At 36.8% G+C, this 23,363-nt stretch overlaps 1 protein-coding gene across 1 annotated transcript in view; it reads right to left on the bottom strand.

Moving 5' to 3' along the window:
* The window catches only part of LOC140166652 (uncharacterized), a 172,689-nt gene that overhangs the window by 18,068 nt on the left and 131,258 nt on the right, over positions 1–23,363 (bottom strand). Inside the window, 13 exon segments of the mRNA XM_072190151.1 lie at positions 1,950–2,150; positions 3,472–3,687; positions 5,599–5,817; positions 8,932–9,054; positions 10,015–10,213; positions 11,388–11,464; positions 12,805–12,975; positions 13,963–14,118; positions 15,705–15,864; positions 15,866–15,996; positions 16,754–16,898; positions 18,557–18,915; positions 20,799–21,147. Of these exon segments, the coding sequence (XP_072046252.1) occupies positions 1,950–2,150; positions 3,472–3,687; positions 5,599–5,817; positions 8,932–9,054; positions 10,015–10,213; positions 11,388–11,464; positions 12,805–12,975; positions 13,963–14,118; positions 15,705–15,864; positions 15,866–15,996; positions 16,754–16,898; positions 18,557–18,915; positions 20,799–21,147 (2,506 nt within the window).

Genomic DNA, 23,363 nt, shown 5'->3' with positions numbered 1-23,363 from the left:
TTCAATCTATATGTGTTTATTAATCTATGATAAAATGCATTATAAGCAATAATCGCATTTGGCGATGTGGGGTTAGGTCCACACTTGGATAGTAGAAACTTAAAGAGTTCAAAGATAAGATAAACTCAAATGTGTGTGCCCAAAGTTGGATAGTATGCAAAATATAAAGTGGGTCAATATCCACTCTGCAGTACCAGGGGAGTACCAGTGCAGTACCATTGCAGTACCACTACTGGTGGGTCTTGTGCAGTAGCATTGGTACTATGTAGGTACTTTGTGTGCACCAGCCAGGTACCTTGGTGACAGTGTACTTGTGTAGGAGGCCATAATAAGAATCTTGTGGTGCAGGTGTGTGGGAGTATATTAAAAATCTTTCTACACTGAAGCAAATATGTATGTAACCCAATCAAATTTAAACCAATGTGCAACTTGCATTCAAAATAGATCTTTATTTATATTCTTTATGGGAGGGCGAGTTAGCGCAGCGGTAATTTCCTAGCTTTGCACCACTGAGGTCCCAGGTTCAAGCCCGGCGCGCCCAAGGACTCATGTGCACTTGGTTTATCCCGATTCCATGCTCGCTCTCGCAGGTTTTCTCCGGGATCTCCGGTTTCCTCCTGTATCGCAAAAAATCGGTGATCAGTTGTTTGGTTATCAAAACTTCCTTCACCCAATGGAATTTGGGGAGCTGCACAGATAATTGGTGGATGTTACAATCTAAATGCGGATAGGTGTGCGCTGCTCGGCAGCAACCTAGTTGATGCGATCTGATTGTGATGATTCACCATTGCAGCGAAATTACAGCGCTTTGAGTCCTCTAAGATCTGGAGAAAGGCGCTTTATAAATCCAAAATTTATTTATTTTATTTATTTTTCCCTCATATTGTTAGTTAATTTCATTTCAATTAGGCCTCAAAAAATAAATTCTTTGATTGGTGTAACATAAAAAAAAAATTAGGGTAGGTAGGTCTGGATTTTTTATTTATTATTTTTTAAAACTTTTTAACCTGTAAATTGCATTCGATAAAGCAATTGGACCTTTTTTTTCTTTTTTAAAAATTTATTTTAATTTGTTTAATTTCTTTATTTTTTTTTTTTTTATTAAAAAAAAAAGTCTAGGGTCGGGCCTACTTTTAGAGTCGGTCAGGTTATGCCAATCAAACAATTCTTTTTTTGAGGCCCAAGCTGATTTAACAATCAAATGCTTATGTTCTTTTCTCTTTCAATATCTAATGTTTTAAAGCATAACTTGGTTTTTGTCACATTTTTTTTGCATTTACATCAAATTGAATACCTGAGTGGAAGAAGGGCCCAACTCCAATTTTTTACAAAAATGAGTTAGACCCAGCATTTTATTGCCAGCAGATTGTTCTTCATTGTGTGTGAAAGACTTGAGCCAAAATCCACTCTCTAAATAGTCTTCCACGTACACTTAATCAAGGTTTTCATGGAAGAAAGGCCCAACTCCATGGAGTTGGGTCCTTCTTCCACGGATATTGGGTTAAAGAGGAATTTTGCTCCTCCATTACAACTTCCTTTTCACTACAATAAACTTTCTTGCTAACATATTACATGCTCCTATTTGTGTAATCAATGGATAATTACAAAATTTCTGTAGCTATTTATAACACATCTGCTTCCGAACATATACTTGCAGTATATTTGTGGAAGAAGGGCCCAACTCCAGCTTGTATTAAGACCTGTACCGTTGCCATGGAAACATCATATATAATTTCGTATGCAATATGTTCATGTATGAAGATGAAAACATTCTGCCTATAAATTTTTTTCAAATATTAAGATTTTTCTTAATATCTCGAAAACAGTTTTGATGGAGTTGGGCCCTTCTTCCACTCAGGTATTCAATTAAGCTGATTGAAAGTTTGAAATTTTAGAGCGAGTGAGAGAAGACAGCGAGAAGGGACATGATTATCAATTATAACACTTACTGTAATATGCATCCACTTCACATATGTATAGTGTAGTGTTGTCACTGACAGCCTGTATGCTAACATAGCGCCCCCACAGCTCTCCGCCACAGTAAATGATGGTAGTCTCCTGTACATCTACAGTAATATTGCCGCATAGTTCGTTATCCTCAAAATTATTACTGTCGCCGATACGAACTTCAAAATTGTTCATGTTGTTTCCTATGTTGGAAAAAAAATTCAAGCTATCAGATAAAAAGCTTATTCATCGATCTGTTGAACGAGAACACCCTATATAATTCATCAAAATTTCAACAACTCTTCCTATACCTTTGTACAGGAGCCAAGCGTTGTTAAACGGTGATGAATACACACTTTTCCTGAGCGTATACGCGAACGCAAGTTAACGCATACGCGTTACGCATGAGCGCGTAAAATTTGTCATGTCTGTAACGTATGCGTAAACACGAACTCTCTTATGTTGGCGGTAGCAGCTAAATATTACCGCTTTCTTCTACGGTTTTATTGCTGATATCAACAGAAATACTGCGATCTTCTTGTAAGGTTGAGTGGCAATGACAAACGGACATTCCGAATAAAAGAATCATGTGAATTAGACATCTTTAGCTTGTTTCGTTGTTGAAAGGGATTCAATCATGTTTCACCGTTGTTCTATCACCGATTTAACAAAAAACTCGCGTTCGGCGCGTCTGCGTGGTTTACTTTCGCTCGGGCAGCTAAAGCTGCCCTCGCCAAGTAAACCACTCAGACGACGACGTTGACGCATCGTTGTTAATCGGTGATGAACAACGGTGAAACATGATTGAATCCCTAATTTTTGCGTTTTTGGAACAAGTATATATATGCTATTGAAGCAGACAAATGGCAAACATGAGAGCCATGTGATGAAGACAAAATTGGTCAATAAAGATAGAATAAAAGTATGTTCATACTATAGTTACTTCCATTTTTTTCTTATTGCATGACAAGGCTGCTGAATTCGGCATGGCACGGCACTATAGCAGTAGACACCGAGGATAGCAAGTCACAGTTTTGGAATTAAATCTAATACTGGAACTTACTTTTTGCAACTATTGCGACGTTGCGTCTGGAACCACCAGACTTCATCAGGCAACTGACCCGTTAGACTGGTCACGTGATAGACTGCTAGTTGCCTGATGAAGTCTGGTGGTTCCAGACGCAACGTCGCAATAGTTGCAAAAAGTAAGTTCCAGTATTAGATTTAATTCCAAAACTCTGTTTGAAACTACTGGATGACTAAGAACATTCACTCAATAGCAAGTCATACTTACAGAGCGGGCTATTTACATGTTTTATGTAATAGACATGATATATTGTGATCAAATCGACCTATATACGTCGTATATAATTGTTAATCATTTGGCGGTGTAGTAGAAGGCAATATATCTTGTGCAGAAAAATGCCACATACAGACAGCCACACATACACACAGAAATACGGAAAAGTGATCACATATAGTCTCCTGCATTATCGGGCAAGACAGAAATGTCCTTAGACTTACTAAATTGGCTATCAGCACATGAGAACACCTTGACAGCGTTGATAAGATATGGTCTTTCCAGGTCCACCACATACCATGGTTCCCACTCCTGCCTAGTAATGCTACATTCACTGAGACAATCACCGGTATCAGTCATGCCATCATTGGCAAAGGCAGCATTTTGCAAACCACTCGCGCTGCTCTGGTTAGAAGGCTTAACGAAGGTTTGGTCATTACCTACAGTAATGAAAGGAAATCCGATTATTAAAGCTAAGGTACTCTCCAAGGTTTGGTCATTGCCTACATCAATGAAAGGAAATCAGAGTATTAAAGCTAAGGTTTTGTCATTACCTACATTAATGAAAGGAAATCAGAGTATTAAACATAAGGTACTGTCTAAGGTTTGGTCATTATTTGCAATAATGAAAGGAAATTTGAGTATTGAACCTAAGGTACTCTCCAAGGTTTGGTCATTACCTACATTAATGAAAGGAAATTTGAGTATTGAACCTAAGGTACTCTCCAAGGTTTGGTCATTACCTACATTAATGAAAGGAAATCTGAGTATTAAACCTAAGGTACATTTTTTGTACTCTCCAAGGTTTGGTCATCTACATCAATGAAAGAAAATTAGAGTATTAAAGCTAAGGTTTGGTCATTACCTACAGTAATGAAAGGAAATCAGAGTATTAAAGCTAAGGTATTGTCTAAGGTTTGGTCATTATTTGCAATAATGAAAGGTTCAATACTCAAGGTTTGGTCATTACCTACATTAATGAAAGGAAATCAGGGTATTAAAGCTAAGGTTTGGTCATTACCTACAGTAATGAAAGGAAATCAGAGTATTAAACATAAGGTTTTTGATACCAATAAAACTATTATGAGTTCTTTTACATGAACTGATAAAATAAAACTTTTAATATTTTCCCCATGTTTTCTTATTTAAAAATCACTATTTCACTCTTTCCTACCCTAAAAAGTAATATGGCTCAAGACAGGTATAGCAAAATATGAGCCCGATATGTGTTAATGCAAAATATTGACTCACATTGTGCAACATTGTATGACCAACACACAAACGTGTTACGTTCCCAATGTCTTAACGCCAGTAAATATGATGAAAATAAAAACAAAAATTGGCAGTCAAAATGACACTTACGGCAAATTTTGTTGACTTTTTCACTCAACAGGTCATATTTTGTGCCTTATTTGGCAAGTAATTTGAAAAATAAAGATGATATCCAACAAATAGTGTGGGACACAAGGCCAAATTTTGAACAAGCACATTTTTTATAGTTTTGGGAAAATGGGCCAAGAAAACATGTTTTGTAACATTTTCTCCAAATATTTCCTGATACACCTAATCTGTGTTTAAATGGATTTCTTGACTTAAATAATTAAGAAGTTATACGCCTTTACCTAGCAAGACTTGAATACCTCCCTTAAGGGAACTCGAATGAGCGTTTTGAGCATTTCGACAGTATTTTTTGTGGGACATGACAGCACATCAGACCTATCGAATTGCATTCTGAATACGAAGAATGTCTTTCTGATATCAAATAATTTTCATTTTATGAAATTCACGATATAATACAAATTTTATGACAAATTATTAAAATTTGATATTTTTCACATTTTGAGATATAACAGTCCTCAAGTAAATTTTATAAATTTAATGATATAGTCTTAAAGTGTATGTAGCTGGGAGGAAAAGCCGACGATCAATTGAACATTTTGACCTTTCATATTGAAGATATGGATTTTTTCCCAAAAAGGCCTAATTTTTGTTGGTGTTTTGGGAAAAAAATCCATATCTTCAATACGAAAGGTCAAAATTTTCAATTGATCGTCGGCTTTTCATCCCACCTACATACACTTCAAATATAAATCATCAGATTTATAAAGTTTACTTTAGTACTGTTAAATATCAAAATATCAATTTTAATGATTTGCCATAAAATGTATTACATCGCAAATTTCAAAAAATCAAAATTATTTGATATCAGAAGGACATTCTTCATATTCAGAATGCAATTAGATATGTCTGATGTGCTCCAATGCCCCACAATAAATACTGTCCAAACGTTCATACCCCACCCCTTAAGTCCACAATAAATCAATATGAAAATGACCGTTACATGTACTTACGAAAATCTTGGCAATCATAGACAACGTCCAAATAGAGAGGCACATCTGGACAGCTAGTTAGGGTGCCATTGGTCCCTACAGAATCAAAAGCTGACATCTGTACATTTAGTTTGCATGATTTCTTGCCATCACAATTGGCCTTCACCATGTCATGGACTTCAGTAGCATTCAGGGCACAGTTTAAGTCGTAGGAATGGCTGCCATGACGAGCACAAATACCTGGAATAAAGCAAAAAGGAGAGTCATTGGACTATTCCATTTCAAATCCACACTACCACTGTGGAAGATTTAGCTGAAGTCTTCCACATAGGGAGTATAAGTTTCAACTAGAATAGGCAATTGGGTAACATCCATTTGAAATACTCACTCTAGTTGCAGAAGGTAATACAATAATTTACATTCATAACCCTTGAGCACTACCTGCTGATCTAACATTGCGGACAATTACATCATATCTTCACTTTAATCACCAATCAGAATGGAGCTTTGTTAACAACTCATCCCAATTTTTTGCATGGTGAAATTATTGTAACAATGTTGCTGATTGGTCCAATTGATAATGAAAATTTCTTTTTGGCCAATCGTCAGGTAGTTCTCATGGGGTTAAACACATAACAAGATACTTTCACTAATTTAAATACAATACAATAATACAATACAACTGAAATTTATATAGCGCCTAAAACCAAACAATTGTACTAAGGCGCTGATAAACACTTAAACCAAATAAAATTACAGTCCATAGGCAACATTAAACAAATGGCATTTCAAGAGTCTTTTGAAAATGAGAAGAGAGTTTGCATTTCTGATATGTTTCGTAGCCGGTTCCATTGACGAGGTGCGTAGCATGTAAAAGCACGGTCTGCAAATGTTCGGTGGTGAGTTCTGGGTTCAAATAATAGTGGTGCAGAGGAGGAACGTAACGGCCTGCGGTCAGTCTGTATCTGGAGCATGCTTGAAAGATATTCAGGAGCCTGTTGGTGGAGAGATTTGTATGTTAGAACCATGATCTTAAAGTCAATTCTTTGCTTAACAGGCAACCAATGCAAGTTGATGAGATCGTCAGAGATGGGGTCGATTTTAAGCTTTCTGGTGATCAACCTAGCTGCAGTGCGTTGAATGTTCTGGAGTCTTTTGAGGAGATTGTTGTTGATACCTGCTAACAAACTGTTGCAGTAATCGAGTCTAGATGTGACTATAAGGTGTGAACAGCTAATTTGGCGGAGTCTGTGGTTAACATTTTCCTCGCCTCTACCAATATTAACAAGTTGGAAATTGGCGGACTTAGTAATACTTGCAACTTGAGCAGCCATTGTCAAACCCGGGTCAAACATAACTCCAAGGTTCTTCACTGGGTCAGATTTGACAGCTATATCAACACCTGCGATGTTAACATTCGGAAGATGGATCTTGGCCAGTTGGGATCTGTAACCAAGCATAATGACCTCAGTTTTATCAGCGCTCAACTTGAGATAATTCTCAGACATCCATATATTTATGTCATTCACACACTGCTCAAGTTTGACACAGCAAGATTCACACCACTTGAAGATGTGGGGCAAACAGACACATAAACTTGGGTGTCATCAGCGAGATGTGAAGTTTCATCCTGTGTCTACTTAATAATGTCACCAAGAGGAAGGATGTAAATCAAAACAACAAGGGCCCAAGCACAGACCCCTGTGGCACTCCATACTGCAGATGTTGTGGAGCAGAGAACTTCCCGCTTATATGCACACATTGATTCCGATCCGAAGATATGATGAAAACCAGTCCAAGATGGTAGCCTTTATTCCAAAATGATGTTGTAATCTGGCAAGTAACACAGCATGATCGATAGTGTCAAATGCACTGCTGAGGTCCAACAAAACAAGCAAGGTAACACCTTGGTTTTCCATTGCACATAAAATATCATTGTGCACAGACAACAAAGCAGACTCTGTGCTGTGGTATTGCTTATATGCTGATTGGAAAGGTTCGTTGAGATTGTGATCAGACATATAATGCTTGAGCTGCTTAGCGACAACACGTTCAAGGACTTTTGACAGGAAAGAAAGGTTGCTATAACAGGACGATAGTTTTTTAAGTTGTTAGCATCCAAGTTCTGTTTCTTGAGCAAAGGCTTAATCACAGCAGATTTCATTGAAGATGGAACATCTCCTTCTTTAAGGGACATATTCACGATGGATGTGATAATACGCAGCAGCGAATCAAGTAATTTCTTGATTAACCATGTGGGCATGGGATCAAGAAGCCCAGAGGCACTAGAAGACTCCATAATAATGTCCTTAACATCTGTTTCAGAAACCGTGCTAAACTCCGCCCAAGACAACTCCGGTTGTTTGATTTTGAAGGCAAAGGATCACTTGACGCGAGACTCAACCTGATTGTCTGTATCGTAGATGAAAAATAAGATGCAAAGCCATTTGCCAACTCATACGAACAGTTGTGATCTGGCAGTTTAGAAGATTTCTTATTCTGAAGGATGTCGCCAATGACAGCAAACATCGACTTAAAGTCATTACCACAATCAAGGATCTTCTGATTGAAGAATTCACATTTTGCATTGTAAAGAGAAGTATTATATTTGTTTTTAAGCTCTTTAAAATGCTCAAAATCAACTGTCAGTCCACTCGAGATCCATTTTCGCTCTGCCTTGCGACGATCACGTTTAGCTTGATGTAAAGCGTCACTGTACCATGGTTGTTTAACACGAGGGACCACGGTTATAGTACATGATGGTGCATGATGATCCAATAAATCTGACAGTACCTTATTGTACTGATCAGCAGCAGCATTAAGATTTTCAGGCAGCGAAGTGGTTAGCTCACTGGCCACAATATCGCTATTAAGATTATCAGAGTCAATGGATCTGTATTTCCGCGAAGTGATTGTGGTTCTTGGAACAGGAGGCTTACCGACCTTAAGTGTGCAACAAGTGCATGATCTGAAATAAGGTCATGAACACAAGTGTTCTCTACAAGACTGTCGTTTTTCGCTGCTATGACAACGTCCAGCGTAGTGGCCACAGCGATGTGTTGGTCCAGTAACAGACTGACTGAGACCGAGCATGTTCATAAGTTCACTGAATTTGCGAGTACCGGGATCATTAAGGATATCTAGATGAAGATTCAGGTCGCCAACTACAACTAAATCACCTTGAGCAATAGATAAATCCTGCATGAACTGAGAAAATTCCTCAAGGAACAGTCTTTTGTTGAGGCCATTCTAATTTAAAGTGTTAATCACACAATTCTTTTCAGTCCTACTTTTACTGATATTTTTGTTTAAAAATAAATGAGAAAAAAAACAAAACAGATTTTCGTTCCTCACCTTCTTCTGCCCGTCCATAGAATGCTTCATGAATCACAATGTTAGCTTTATTATTGCAGGATATGGCCAATTCTTGTCCAGCACATTCCAAGGCTTTCTCCAGCTCTCCTCTGCCATGGTATTCTGATATCAAATTGGAAATTATTGACAAATATGTAAACAAGAATCTACAACACAACTCAAGTCTGTGAAACCAAAATTATCATTACCACTGTAATTTATTATCACCCTCGTCACCATCATTATTAACAACGCCCTCCTTGCATCCGCTGCCACCACCATCATTATTATCATCACCCTTGTAAAATCAACACCCCCTGATAAATTTTGTGACAAATTTTGCATTTTTATCAAAAAAAATAACTACACACTGGTAACAAAGGTTATGTATATTAAAGGGGCAAGGAATCCAATTAATTCAGTGAAATTTCACTGATACAAGACAAGTGGTTCATTATATATATGTTAAGAAATGAGGTACATTCGAGCGGGTACCTGTTTTCTTATAAATAACGTACCGCTTGTCTTGAGTCAATGAAATTCCAGTGTAGTAACTGGATTCCTTGCCCCTATAATATACATAACTTTTGTTACCAGTGTGTTATTATAACATGATAAAGTTAATCTGTTCTTTTCATTCTCGATCATTAACCTTTGGAACATTTCACATGCATACTGTTTGTCTCAATGCCTTCTCGGCAATCTCATGCCATATAGTAATTTAAATTGTGAAACCATAGAGCGATCTGTTGGTCAGCATAGATATTGAATAAAATTGAATCCCATCACATCAATTCAAAGCTACACCCTTTTTTGAAATACTGGCTACCAGCTACTTAAAATGTATGAAGTATAATTTACAACAAGGCTTGTTATTCCAAAGGTTGAACACTCCTAATTTAGGTTTGTTACTCCGAAGGGTCATTACTCCTAATTTCGGAGTAATAACCCTTCAGAGTAACAAGCCTTCAGAGTATACCCTTTGGAATAACAACTGTTTTGGTAAATTTAGAGTAATATAATGACCCTTTGGAGACCCTTTGGTATAACTGTCCTTCAGTATAATGCCCCATAAATTCTTACCTTCAGTACACAAGTATCGTACTTCATAATCCTCACATTGATTATCATCCTGATCACTGTTTTTGCACTTTAATCCAGCTTTGTTGAAATAATTGACACAAGGTTTGATTAATTTGTCACCAGTTTGGTAAAATGGAATTCCCGCTGTCGATTCCCGACAATCAGTAGCCAAACGATCTGGGCATTGTATCAGCAAGTCCTATTGTGAGTAGTTAGAAAATGGTACAGTTACAAGCTGAAGTAATTATTATCATGGTAAATGCACTGGGCTATTCCATTTAAAATCCACACTACCCCTGTGGAAGATTTTGGAAATATCTGCTACAGGGGAGCATGGATTTAAAATGGAATGAGCACATTAGACTGCTCCATTTGAATTTCATACACCCTCTGCGAAAGATTCAACCTCAATTTTCCCCTGAGAGAAAGTGAGTTTTAAACGGAGCTGCTAATATATTTATTCCATTTGAAATTCATACTCCACCTGTGGAAGATATTTACAAAATCTTCCACAGGGGTGATGTGGATTTTAAATGGAATAGCCCAATATTAGTTACTAGGCAAAGCCAAAGATATTATAAGATTACAGACTCAATATTGCACCATACGTAATGCTATGGTAAATCTGCCATCTTGATTTCTCACTCATATGATGTGCCTCCTGCATTTGTTTATTTTTTTTCTTGCCATATGTAATGCTATTTTAGTTGATTTTATGATGTATTGTATTGTAAAGCGCTTAAGGCGCTTAATAAATGTTGCTTATTATTTATTTATGCCAGCCTTTAATTCATTAGCATAGTCATTATAATAACAAGGGACCGCTTTGATAAGTAAAATGACAGGAGATTGCATGAAACGCAAGTCAGAGAGAGCCCAAACCAGTGTGAAGCCAACCGAAATGGTAACCATGACAGTCAAGTGGCCCATTCTAGGCGCTTAATTGGCTGTGATCACTGTGTAAGTTGGAGCTAGTTAGCACTGGGTTATTGTTGGCACTTGACAAACAGCACTTAAACCCGGTAAGTGTTGTAAAGGTCATGGAAAATTTACTGTAGACATAACTGCACTATGTACTGTTTGATTCTACCTGATGGGTGAAGCAGAGATATGGTAGGGGAATAATTCTGGTATACACTGCACTGCGCACAAGTATAACCCTAACACCAATCCCAACCATAACCCAAACCCAACCCTAAAAAATAGGGTGCCCAGGGTAAACCAGAATTGTATTGAAAACACAGGGTGCGCAGGGTAAACCAGTATGGGAAATACTGGAATTTTTTTAATTCAACGCTACCACCCAAATACTGAGGTGACATTCTTGAAGTGGGATACCCCCCATAAATGAAACAAAGTTTAGAAGAACTTACATTTGCTAATTTAAAAAACATTTCAGTATCTTCATTAGATGCATCTTTTAGGTTGTACCACTCTGTCCATTCACCACCTATGAATAAGGAGAATAATAAACAGAGTCAATATTAACTAAGGCAAAAAATAGTTTCATCTCTGATCACTCACATGCATTCATAAAATGCAGAAAAACAACTTTTTCCTTTTTTTTTTCTGTTTTTGAGTTTTTGTATAGAAATTATCCAGCAAAATCATAAAAAATCCAAAAATAATTAAAAAATCATTTAGAAAAAAACCCATTGCATTGCATTTCCAATATTCCCTGAGGCCAGAGGCAAACTTTCTTTTTCCCCATATTCATGAACTGTAAAAGTGGAAATTTTCCTGGAATATTAAATTTCACGCTGCTCACTTTGAATTCCATGCAGGTAGTGCGAAAATAAAAACACACAAATATGTTCTTCTATGTATATAATAGTTCTCTGTAAGAAAACTCAAAATTACGAATTCAAAAACTAAGAGCGCAAAAATTGCATGCTCCAAAATGAACACTTTTACACTATTAGATTTTCAATTCAAGGTAATTATCTTAATATTCTGAGCATTACCAGTTTGGCATCTTTTGAAAACTACTTAAGTTATAAGAATGGAAGCATGTTGATGGAGAACAATTCCCTTACAGCTAATGCCAGAGTGGAATAAGAATGGAAGCATGTTAAGTGGATGGAGAAAAATTCCCCTTACATCTAATGCCAGGGTGGAATAAGAATGGAAGCTTTTTGGGTGGATGGTGAAAACTTCCTTAAAGCTAGAGCCACGGTGGAATAAGAATAAAAGTTTGTTGAGTGAATGGTGAACAATTTTCCTCACAGCTAAAGCCAGGGTGGAATAAGGCACCACATCAAATTTGGTCCTACAGAACTATCAGTGGCCGTTTAGGTACCGATGACGCTTAACATTACTCCCTGGAGATGTAATAAATTGCATCAAGCATAATAATTAACAGTTGCACAGTGTTACTGTTTTTCATTTACATAAAAAACGAATGCACTGTACAAATGTTCAGGGTATGATAAAAAAAAAGCCATCGGTACCTCTTCGGGCAACGATAGCGCTTTAGGACCAAAACAGATGTTGTGCCTACGAACAGGCATGAGAATGATCATCCATGAAAAAACCTGAAAAGTTTGAAAAGGCCTGAAAAATTGTGTGAAATGAGGCTGAAAAGACCAAAAATGGGCTGAAATTAAAAGAAAGTGCGGATATTTGGACCACAAAAAAGTAGGAAATCCTGCAAAAGCAGGAAAATTCTCAAGCCTGTAAGAATGGAAGCTTGTTAAGCAGATGGTGAAACACACTGTATCCCCTCCAAGATCAACACACAAGCATGGTTAGTCCCAACTTCTCTCAATCAAATTCTTAGTCTCAACTTACCACCTAGGCAATCCCATGATACGTTAAGGTATTTAGGGAATCCATTGCATATTGGGTAGTCTACACCTGTAGTTGCAAACTGATCCTCATTGATATCCACCATGCAGTGCTGTTTATTGTTGCACTGACGCTCCATACGATACAATACTGTGTCAGGATCGTACTCACAATCTGAGGATATGAAGAAAAAACAAGTGTAATGAAATCAATGTGACAGCATCCACATGTCTCATTGCTTCTTTATACTAGATATTTCAATTGAATGAACACAGCCTGACATAGCGTGACGATTTTTCGCGTACACTGCGAGATGTACGCCAGCGTGTGTGCCTATGCGCGCGTAATGCAGAAGCGAATCCTACCATGCCAATACACTCGCGATTGGTTAGTATTGTATCTAAGGTTGTGTGTTCACGTTGTAGATCATATACAGGCTGTTGAAAGCTGTGTTCATTCAATTGAGTATCCTTGATTATGTACTTCACTTGCCAATTACCACATGTAGACTACACAAAGCATCTGATATGCAGTGCAAGTGTTTACTCAGCCAATGGTTAAATCCTGACACCTTCTACACAGAGTGTTATGTATTGTTACACATGCAATTTTCCATAATACGCACTGCCACTTATGGTGTGGATACTAGTACTACTACATGCTGTACCTTGATGTAAAGAACTTCAAAAATGTGGGAAACTAGTCTAGTTTGCATTTTTTTCTCTTTTTCCTCACTCCTTAAGAATAAATAATGAACCCTCAGCCAAAAAACAAAATGTAAAAAACTTTCATTTGCTTTTCATTGTCACATTTTACCTACTTGATACTATAACCATTCAAAGATGCTACCCACATCTTTATCTATGAACTATATAAACCATTGAAAGTACATATGGAGAAACTAGTTTGCGCTTCACTATTTTACATTCCATGAAGGCTACGGCACTTTTTTCAAAATAACTTGCCCAATCGGGCAGCTGAAGCCCATAAATCAGTTGCCTGACTGTGTTGAATCTTTCTCAGAAAGTGTATGAAATTCTAATGGAGCTGCCTCATGTGTTCATTCCATTTGAAATTCATACTCCCTCTGTGGAAGATATTTCCATAATCTTCCACAGGGGGAGTGTGGATTTTAAATGGAATAGATCCACGCCCACTTACCTGTAGGATAATGGTCGTCCCATATGATACATTTCTCATTGTGGGATCTCCCATAGAAAGTGTCTGTGATCTTGATGTATTGTCCTTCAGGGCATTCAATTCGCAATGTTTTTGTGTCACACACTATGATGTCTCCATCAGTATGGTGAGGCATGCCTTTACAAGAAAAAAAATGAATATTGAAAATGCCAAATGTATGAGTGCTTTATCTTCAGGCCTAGAAATCTGCAGCAGTACGGGTGAATCCATTTGGATTCTCACAAGAGAATTTTGCGAGAATTCGCCTCAATTTACGTATCTACATGTACCTCCCGTTGCCCAAAACAATGATTGAAAAAATACTGCCCTCTATCATTCTGATTCAGTTAGTCCCCAAATCAAAGTTCCAATGGGGTATTCAAGAAGTCATAACAATGATAAGAGACTTTATACAATTTTTACTATTTTAGTCTAAAATAGTATGCCAATTTATCAGTTGTTGACAGCAATTATAGGTTAATGAACGCGTATTACTTGTTTGGAGAGAAATTAGACAAAATAAAGCACTCACACTGATGTTGATGCATCTAATGCACAAACCCTAATAAATGGGGGAGTGCATTAGACGTATCAACATCAGCGCAGGTGCAATATTTTGTTTAAAAATTTCTTGAACAACAAGTAATATGCATTCATTAACCTATTTCATACATGAGAAGAAAAAAACAGGTGATTTTTCTGTTTTTATAGCAAAATTATCACCAAAAAATGTTGGAAAATAGAACCAGATATAAATGCATCAACAAGCCTGCAAAATGAATAAATCCTACATGATGCCAACGTGTGAGAAAGCTGCACGTACAGCTCAACTTACCGTACTTTGCCTAACCAGACAGTCCATGCCAAAATTGTTACTACACCTTTACATTTCATCGAATCTCTTTTTGATGTCTGTCATTTTGAACATCACACTTGAAAGATGTATGCTATGTAGAAACTTTATTTTGCAATTTCATAATTTGCATATTATTAGCATATTTGCAAGAAAAAACATGAAAATCAATAAATACCTATATTTTTCACAATTTCAATATTTTATTAGAAATTAAGCATGTAGGCCATTTGTTATGACTTGATGAATAAAACTGTTAAAACAGATTTTGATATTTTTGCTTATTTTTCCTTTTTTGCCCCAAAATGTGTAAAAATCAACATTTTTGGATGACCTATATTTTCTTTGAATATTTATCAAATTTCTTAATTTAGGTATAATACAGTGCAGAAAAAGATGTCAAAAAAATCTGTTAAAACAGATTTCCAATAAATTGTTCCATTTTCCATTTTGGGTTAAATACTCAATTTTCATGCGCGGGATATTTGAAACATAAAATGAAAACATGTCCATTGCACTTTTTCCTCGAGATGTACTATAATATCAAGGTTACGATATATTATAATCCTTCTTATCTTCACTGATCCATCAGATACCTATTGTTATGAATGATCAATGAAAAGGTTCAGAACTGGGCTACTAATGGTCTGTCAAGTATCTATAGTTATTTTCATGACTGTGTCAACTCAAAAATCATGCAAGGTCGAATGTAGGAAAAGTATGATCAGTTGAGCTGTAGTACGGAGTGCATATTATATCACACAATCAATGCACTCCGCATACTTTTTAACCACATTTCTGATTGGCTGCTTTGATATAGGAGTGGAGTTTGGGGAATAGGGTTTACATGACATTGCTCAAATGTGTTTACCTTTCTCGTTGTAGAATGTCATTCTATCTGATCCATAGATACTTTCAGCCACACAGGTGTAGAACCCTCTATCATCCCACAAAGGATGGAACTGGATCTCAGACACCACATGGAACTCATCCTCACGGTAATTAACGATGGTAGCATTATCACCACCGTCAGTAATCATATCCATCCCGGATCCAGCGTATTGTCGGGAGGGGCACACCAAATGCCCTGCATTCGATGGTACCATTGAATGGGAAGTGAAGTTTGGTTGTGTTGTAGACACTGACTACTTCTGGCTTTTCATCTGGAAAAAGAAAACAATTCTTTATTATAACAAACAATTTGGCAGAGAAAGCACTTATGTTTGAAAAGAAACATTCAAAAACTTTAAGAAAAATTTTACCTTTATATTCCATTTAAATTATTTGTTAAACTTTTGCATTCCTCTAATCACCATTTATCATGTTGATGATTGAGCTACCCCAAGAACAAAATGCACCTACAATTTGTGAGCATACAGTTTTCCCCGCTACTAAATATATATGAATTGTTCAATTAAGAAGGCAGTCTATATGCTGGCGAAGTTACATAATAATCGGACTAACTACTATAGTAATAGGTGAAAACAATTTTTGAATATACTGTGCTGCACTGGCACGTTCACACGGTACCTCTGCATTGACCCATATCATGCTGATCACTCGCACCTGTAAGATTAGTATCTTTGAAAAGACCAGTATTGTATTCAATCTATGGTTGTAGACATACACAGGTGATGAGTGCAACCTGCTTGTAGTGCAGCACGATATATTCAAAATTGTTTTTACCTATTGCTGTGGTAGTTAATCCGATTTATTATGTAACTTGCCAGCGTATATGTTTCAACACAAGTGGGCCACAGATAAAGGATGCAGGTCTAAGGGAATAATATTTAACTGACAAATAAACTAGGAAACTGGCATTTAATAAATTGAGAGAACAAATAAATCACAACTGGAAGTGATCCAACTAGCCCATATAAGATTTGTCCACATATGAATTGTGAATTGTGTCATACTGACCTGAGAGATAGCAGCCAAACACCTCAATCCTGAGAGCAATTTCTTTGTGCCATGAAACTGGTACCAAACGAAGGTATCGTGTAAACATGAAATCGGCCAGGTAGTTCTTGACTATCGTGCTGCCATCTGTGTTACCTACAAAGATCTGGGGAGAAATACATGTGCAGATGGTTTGAGTTAAGTTATCATGCAAACATTATTCTGTTGATTGGATATCCTGCAGGCTTTTGCTCCATCTTGTTACTCTTACTCCCTGGATCTGGAGTGAAACTTTGCATTGGTGTGCTCCAGACATGTAGGGAGACAGAAAGCCAAGAGCCAAAGTGATTATGATGTATGAACTACAGACGAAATTTCAATTGAATGAATACAGCCTGACAAAACGTGACGATTTTGTGTGTACACTGCACGATAATAATATAATATAATAAACGGAATTTATATAGCGCCTTAGCATAAGTATGAACAAAGCGCTTTACAATGATCTTGAAAGTACAACTTATACTACATCTTAGGCATCTTACGATGTACACCAGTGTGTGCATAACACAGAAGTAAATCCAACCAAGCCAACTCATACAGCTGTTGAAAGCTGTGTTCATTTTGAAATTGAAATTCCTACTGTACACTCCATCTTGTAGACATCAATACATCTATCTGCTGATACCTCTTGCTACCTTCACTTACAGGACACAGCCTTAGATTCCAACACCTGCATTTTCGGTAAACACTTTTTCTACCTAAGTGCAGTTCCTTTATGAAGCAGCTTGCAAGCAGCTGTGGTTGGGGTTATCATACTGGAGGCATTCAAGCACAGCCTCTCCAGTGTCTACTTCAAGTAACAGCATCCATCATTTTTACTTACATTACATCTATGCTCTCATGTACAGCATTCTTTTCTTATGAACTATTTGGAACCATGCTGACACCAACATTTTTCTCTGGTGCAATAATACTCCAATGGAGAAATATATCTATTAAAGCATGATTATAACATTTGCTGAGGAAAACACCCTCAAAAATTTTTTAAATTCTGGTTTTTACACAATTGTAATGTACTTTAGTAAACAAAGATACTTTGCAAAAATCAAGACTTTAGGTGCTGTAGTTTAGTCAAAATCCGAGATTTTGAATAAAACGCAGGAACCGTCATTTTATTATTACAATGGAAATATGTCGAACACGTATGCGATGTTCATAACACATAACACACTGCATGCAGGACACACGCCAGAGGATTGTACCATATTACAACCACTGGAGTAACATGCATTGGCGCTAGTAGTAATTTCCAATTTTCTTTACTTTGCCTCACTTGTTTGGCTCAAAATTAAAAGGGGACATATCTGACAGTAAAAGCTAACATTTTATAGAAAATAAATACTAATCTAATTTACAGAAATGTTATAATATGGCTTTAAGGTTAGCAACTATTTTAAACTGTTGTGATTTGGTAGTTCACAGTATCTTGTGAATGTTAGTGAGCTTTGGCAAAAACTGCATTGATCATTTCATAGCGAGTGTGTAGAAGAATTCAAATATCATAGATACACTTTTGCAGGTCTTGTGGTTCTTGAATTATGTTGTAAAGAGGGCTGAAACAACAACACTTTTGTGAAACGTACATAACTCATTCACAACAATAAATCAAGCAAGTTTTGAAAGTATATGATTTGTAGAATGAACTTTTGCAAAACATCAAAGTGTTATATTTCAATAATATATTGATTTAAATAATGAAAATCGATTGCTTGGATGCTTCGACCGACAATACCCCGTCTACCCTTAAGCAGAAGCTCTTACCCTATCAGTCATGTTTCTTTCACAGCCCACACAGTGTGACCCATCATCTTCCTGGTAGGTCTCCCATTGTGTTCCATTCAATGTGTCATTAACTGTATAATCCAGAAGGAATTCCTCGATCCAGAAATCGTAGCGAGGATGACCCTGGGTGGCAATCTTCCTCACACGCATCACACGTTCAAAATCAATCTGTAGCCATTGGTCCTGATCCTTAACCCCAGCTATCCACGCACCATAGGGCACCTTAAGACGAGCATCCCATGGGAAGGAGTCTAAGGTAGAGATGAGTTTTGTGCTGGAGGCTAGGATCTGATGGTTTAGAATAGTTTTGTCTATCATGCCAAAGGTCAGCATACAATCTGGAAAAAAGGATTGGTTAAAAAAAAATCAGTTTAAACCTGGACTTTGATGCTACATAAAATAATGCTGTGCAACCTCAGCCTTCTTTCACATGGATTGGCATATTTCAGTTGCAATTCATAATCCCTATGGAAGACATTACCTTAATCTCCCACACAGGGGGAGTAAAGTTCAAATGGAGTCACCCATTCAGGTAATCCCATTTGAAATTTAGACCCCGGTCACACGTGCATGTTTTTACCAAGTAAAGATGGTCGGACCATGGTACGGGTAGTGTGTGACCGCACAGAACCATGGTCAGACTATAGTCAGACCATCTTTCCCTAACTATGCTAATTAGCATAGTTAGTGCCCAAGTTACTATGGTCGGACCATAGTTAGTACAAAAAAACACCTGTGTGACCACAATGCGTCATCCGATCATGCATTTTAGCAATACTTTTGAATGGCAGTGTAATTAGTATACATTATTGTATGACTGTGAGTAATCATTATCCAACTACAGTACACTGCAGTGTGACCGTACATTGTTTAGTTAACTATAGTTGGACCATGGTAAATAAAACGATGGTCGGATGACGCAATTATGTACGTGTGACCGGGGTCTAATACTCCCTGTGTGTAAGATTAAGATCATGTCTCCATAGGGGCATATATGGATTTCAACTGGAATAGCCCATTTCTTAGTTAACCAAGTGCAAATTCTTAAAAGGAAAATGTTGGGTTTTTTTGTTGCTAACCATGACACTTAATTTGTCTATTTTGATATGCATAAAGGTCATCTGTTATACGTATGAGTCATGGTGCAGAATTGTTTTCTGAACCTTCAAAGTCCCATTTTGATGAGATTCAGATCAAACTGCAGCAAACAAAATGTTCCATCTCATTGTGCCAAAATGTAACTAGAACTATGCAGTTTGTAATTAAGGTGGCACCCACAACAAAGGTTGTCAATACAAAGAATATGCAAATTAAGTCATTAATATTCATAAATATGCAAATAATAAAATTCATACAGTACAACAGGTGATCATAATCTAAGTTCAATATATCACCCTAATAAGTTTGAAGTGAATAAGTTACTGCCTATAGGCTACAGAGTGGATTCATGGAATTTCAGGCAAAATATGTAAATAAACTCATTAATATTGATACATATGCAATTATCATAGTAGATTAATAGAATTTTAGGCAGAATATGTAAATAAACTCATTAATATTCATACATATGCAATTATCATAAACACAAAACTATACAGCACAATAAGTGATCATACTCTTTCATCCTACCAAGTTAGAAGTCAACCAGTCATTGCATGTAGGCTATAGAGTTGATTAATGATTTTGCTTCTGCCTGCTATCTCACCGCATGCCTGGACAGCTGACCACAACATAACATCTACCATACAACACATTGCTGTGGGGGCCAAATGTGACGTGTCATGTCAAAAGGAGACACTTTTGGGCAGGATTGTAAATGGAGAAATAGTCAAAAATCTCACCGGGGGTGATTTTTTCACAATTTGGGTTTGTTGCGAATTTGTGATGTTATTAATGTTAAAAATATTGTCTGATAGTTTCAGACAGGAATATAACTGGCATCTTGTATTTTTGAGGCATTTCTCAAGGTAATTCCTAATCTCAACATTGTCAATAATATTTTTAAAGCCCCATATCTCAATTTCCAATTTTATAATACCACAACTTACCAACTCAATATCTTCGCTTAGGAATGTCCAATTTCATTGGTGAAAACGGCGTTGTGGAGTAAAATATCTCCTTATTTCAGATATGTAAAAACCTCAAAATTGATAACCTGCCCAAAAGTGTCTCCTTTTGACATGACACGTCACAAATATGAAACATCCCACAGTAGACCTACCTTGTTGACAGATGAAAGCATTCTCCACATAACACGGTGCTGTATCCCAATTATATCCATGCTCCGCACTCAACTCAATGCATCTCTCTCCATACACAGATACAAACTGCCTATTATAGTCTGTAAACAGGTGACCGATTCCATCTCGCCAGCGACAGGTGTTGTTGTCGGTTATCACACAGCCTACCCAGAAGCTGAGGTCAGCAGCGGTTAGGTTTGGTCCCCATGTGCTATTGGACATGGTAGCGGTTAGGTTTGAACCCCATGTGCTATTGGATGAGGTATCGTTGGATAGACTGTTGTTGGCAAAATCAGCTATGTAGACTTCAATTAGACCTTCTAGGAATTCCTGTTATTAATGAAATGTGTACAAAGTATTGAAACAGTTTGTTGGTAGATTTAGGGATTCAATCATGTTTCACTATTGTTCATCACTGTTTAACATGTCCGTAATGTGAGTTCATAAATGGTGGTGAACAATGGTGAAACAAGATTGTATTCCTTTCAACAACAAAAACAAGCTAAAGATTGTCTTATTCACACAGGGTTATTTCATGTAGAATGCCCAGTTTAGTCATTACACTCAATATTATAAAAAGATCAGTGATTTTTCTGTTGATATCAGCAACAAAACTACAGAATAAACTGGCTTCCTCAAAAATAACAAATTCAACATGTAAGCGCACACAAGTTCCGGGCATGGCAAATTTGATTTGGTATTGCATATGTGCACTTCCATTAACTTGTGTTCTTATATATGCTACTGGTAAAGTGTGGATACATTATGGATTAACAACGGTTGGCTCCTGTACAAAGGTATAGGAAGAGTTATTGAATGGTAAATTAAGGGACCTTAGTTTAACTCTCAGATTATTATGATCATTCACACTTGAACTTATAAATAACCTGAATGGCAATTTAAAAAAAAAGGCCTATTGGATAGGCAAAATATTCTCTTGGCAATTTAAAATGATACTAGGTAGCCAAATTCTCTATAATATAAGCTTTAGATGTCTAGAACTTACAGACGAATCCGAAGAGCCAAGGATTAATTCGGCCATAGCTGGGGCCATGCCAAACTAGCTTAGTTCATTCGGATTGCGATCCAAGACGCACACTATCGCGAGCGCATCGGAGAGTGTAGCACTTATGCCGCTTCATGGGAGCAGTAAATGCTGCATGCCTGTGATACTGGTGTCGCATAAAATGGATGGAAGGCCCCCAGCTATGCCCGCCAGTGAGGTGCAGGAATCAGAGCTGCCAACATTTGAATCTTGAAAAAGGGAGATTTCCTGTTGCAATCAGAGAGATTTGTCAAAATGTGTACATCTTAATGGATTAAACCATTTCCTTTTCAGGAAGATGACCAAAAATTAAGGGTTCTGAAGGTTTAAAAGTAGGGAGTCTTCTGCGAAAAGAGGGAGAGTTGGCAGCTCTGAGGAATGTGTCAAGTCGGATAGATGATCAATATATGGTTGATTGGCACTGAACTTCTACATCGTCATAATGGTCCATTTTTTGTGACACATTTGTGATGCAATCATGTAAAATGAGTCGGATGATGGGGAATATTGATTTTGAGATATAATCAATAATAGCATTCAACTTCCTTTCTTTTTTATTGTTCTGAGCAACACTAAAATGGCCATATCTCTGGAACCGTAAGTCTAATTATGATGGGTTTTCAGCAAAATAAAGCTCTGAGAATGCCTCATTTAATGAGATTTAACTGAATTTAGATTTTGATCGACATCAGATTCATTTTGTTTGATCGCATCACATTTGTTAATATCTTTTTGTCTTATGTTATACTCTAAAAATTCATTAATCAGGTTACAAGCTTTTCCTATATAAGATACACTACAGGATTCTCATGAGAGTAGCAGCGCTGCTACTCTCGAGTACCTACGTCGGCCACCAGACCCTTGTGGCCCAGCAAGCCGGCTGCAACTCGCGAATACCTCGTGGCGTAGGTACTTTGAAGGTACTCCGAGTACCCACACTGGTACTCACCTGCCAGGTACTCTGCAGCTGAGTACCGACGTGGGTACTCTGGCAAAAAAAAATGAGGCAAGCGGGTTGCCATTTCTTATTTGTTTCTGTTGCCATATTGTTTTATATTGATTAATAATATGTTCTTGTTGATTTATGTTTCTTTTTATTCTTTGGGCATTTTTAAGCGGATAAGTTAAGTAGGCCTATTAGTAAATGAGTAAATAAATAAGTAAATAACTAACTAAAGGAGTAAATAAATAAATAAGGAAATAGGTAACCAAGTAATTACGTTATTAAATAAATAATTACCCAAAGAAGTAAATAAATAAATAAATAAATAAATAAACAGGTATAGATAAGTAAATAATTAGGTAAATAATAACTAAATAAGTAAGTAAATAAACAAGAAAATAACCAAGTAGGTCTAAATAAATAAGCAACTAAATAAATAAATAAATAAATAAATATATAAATAAATAAATATATAAATGAGTAAGTAAATAATTAAGTGAAGATAATAAATAAGTATATAAACAATTAAATAAAGAAAGAAAGAACTAATTAAATTTA

The sequence above is a fragment of the Amphiura filiformis genome, chromosome 12 (assembly GCF_039555335.1).
Source record: "Amphiura filiformis chromosome 12, Afil_fr2py, whole genome shotgun sequence".
In the NCBI taxonomy this organism is placed as follows: Eukaryota; Metazoa; Echinodermata; class Ophiuroidea; order Amphilepidida; family Amphiuridae; genus Amphiura; species Amphiura filiformis.
This window is presented reverse-complemented; position numbering and strand designations above follow the sequence as displayed.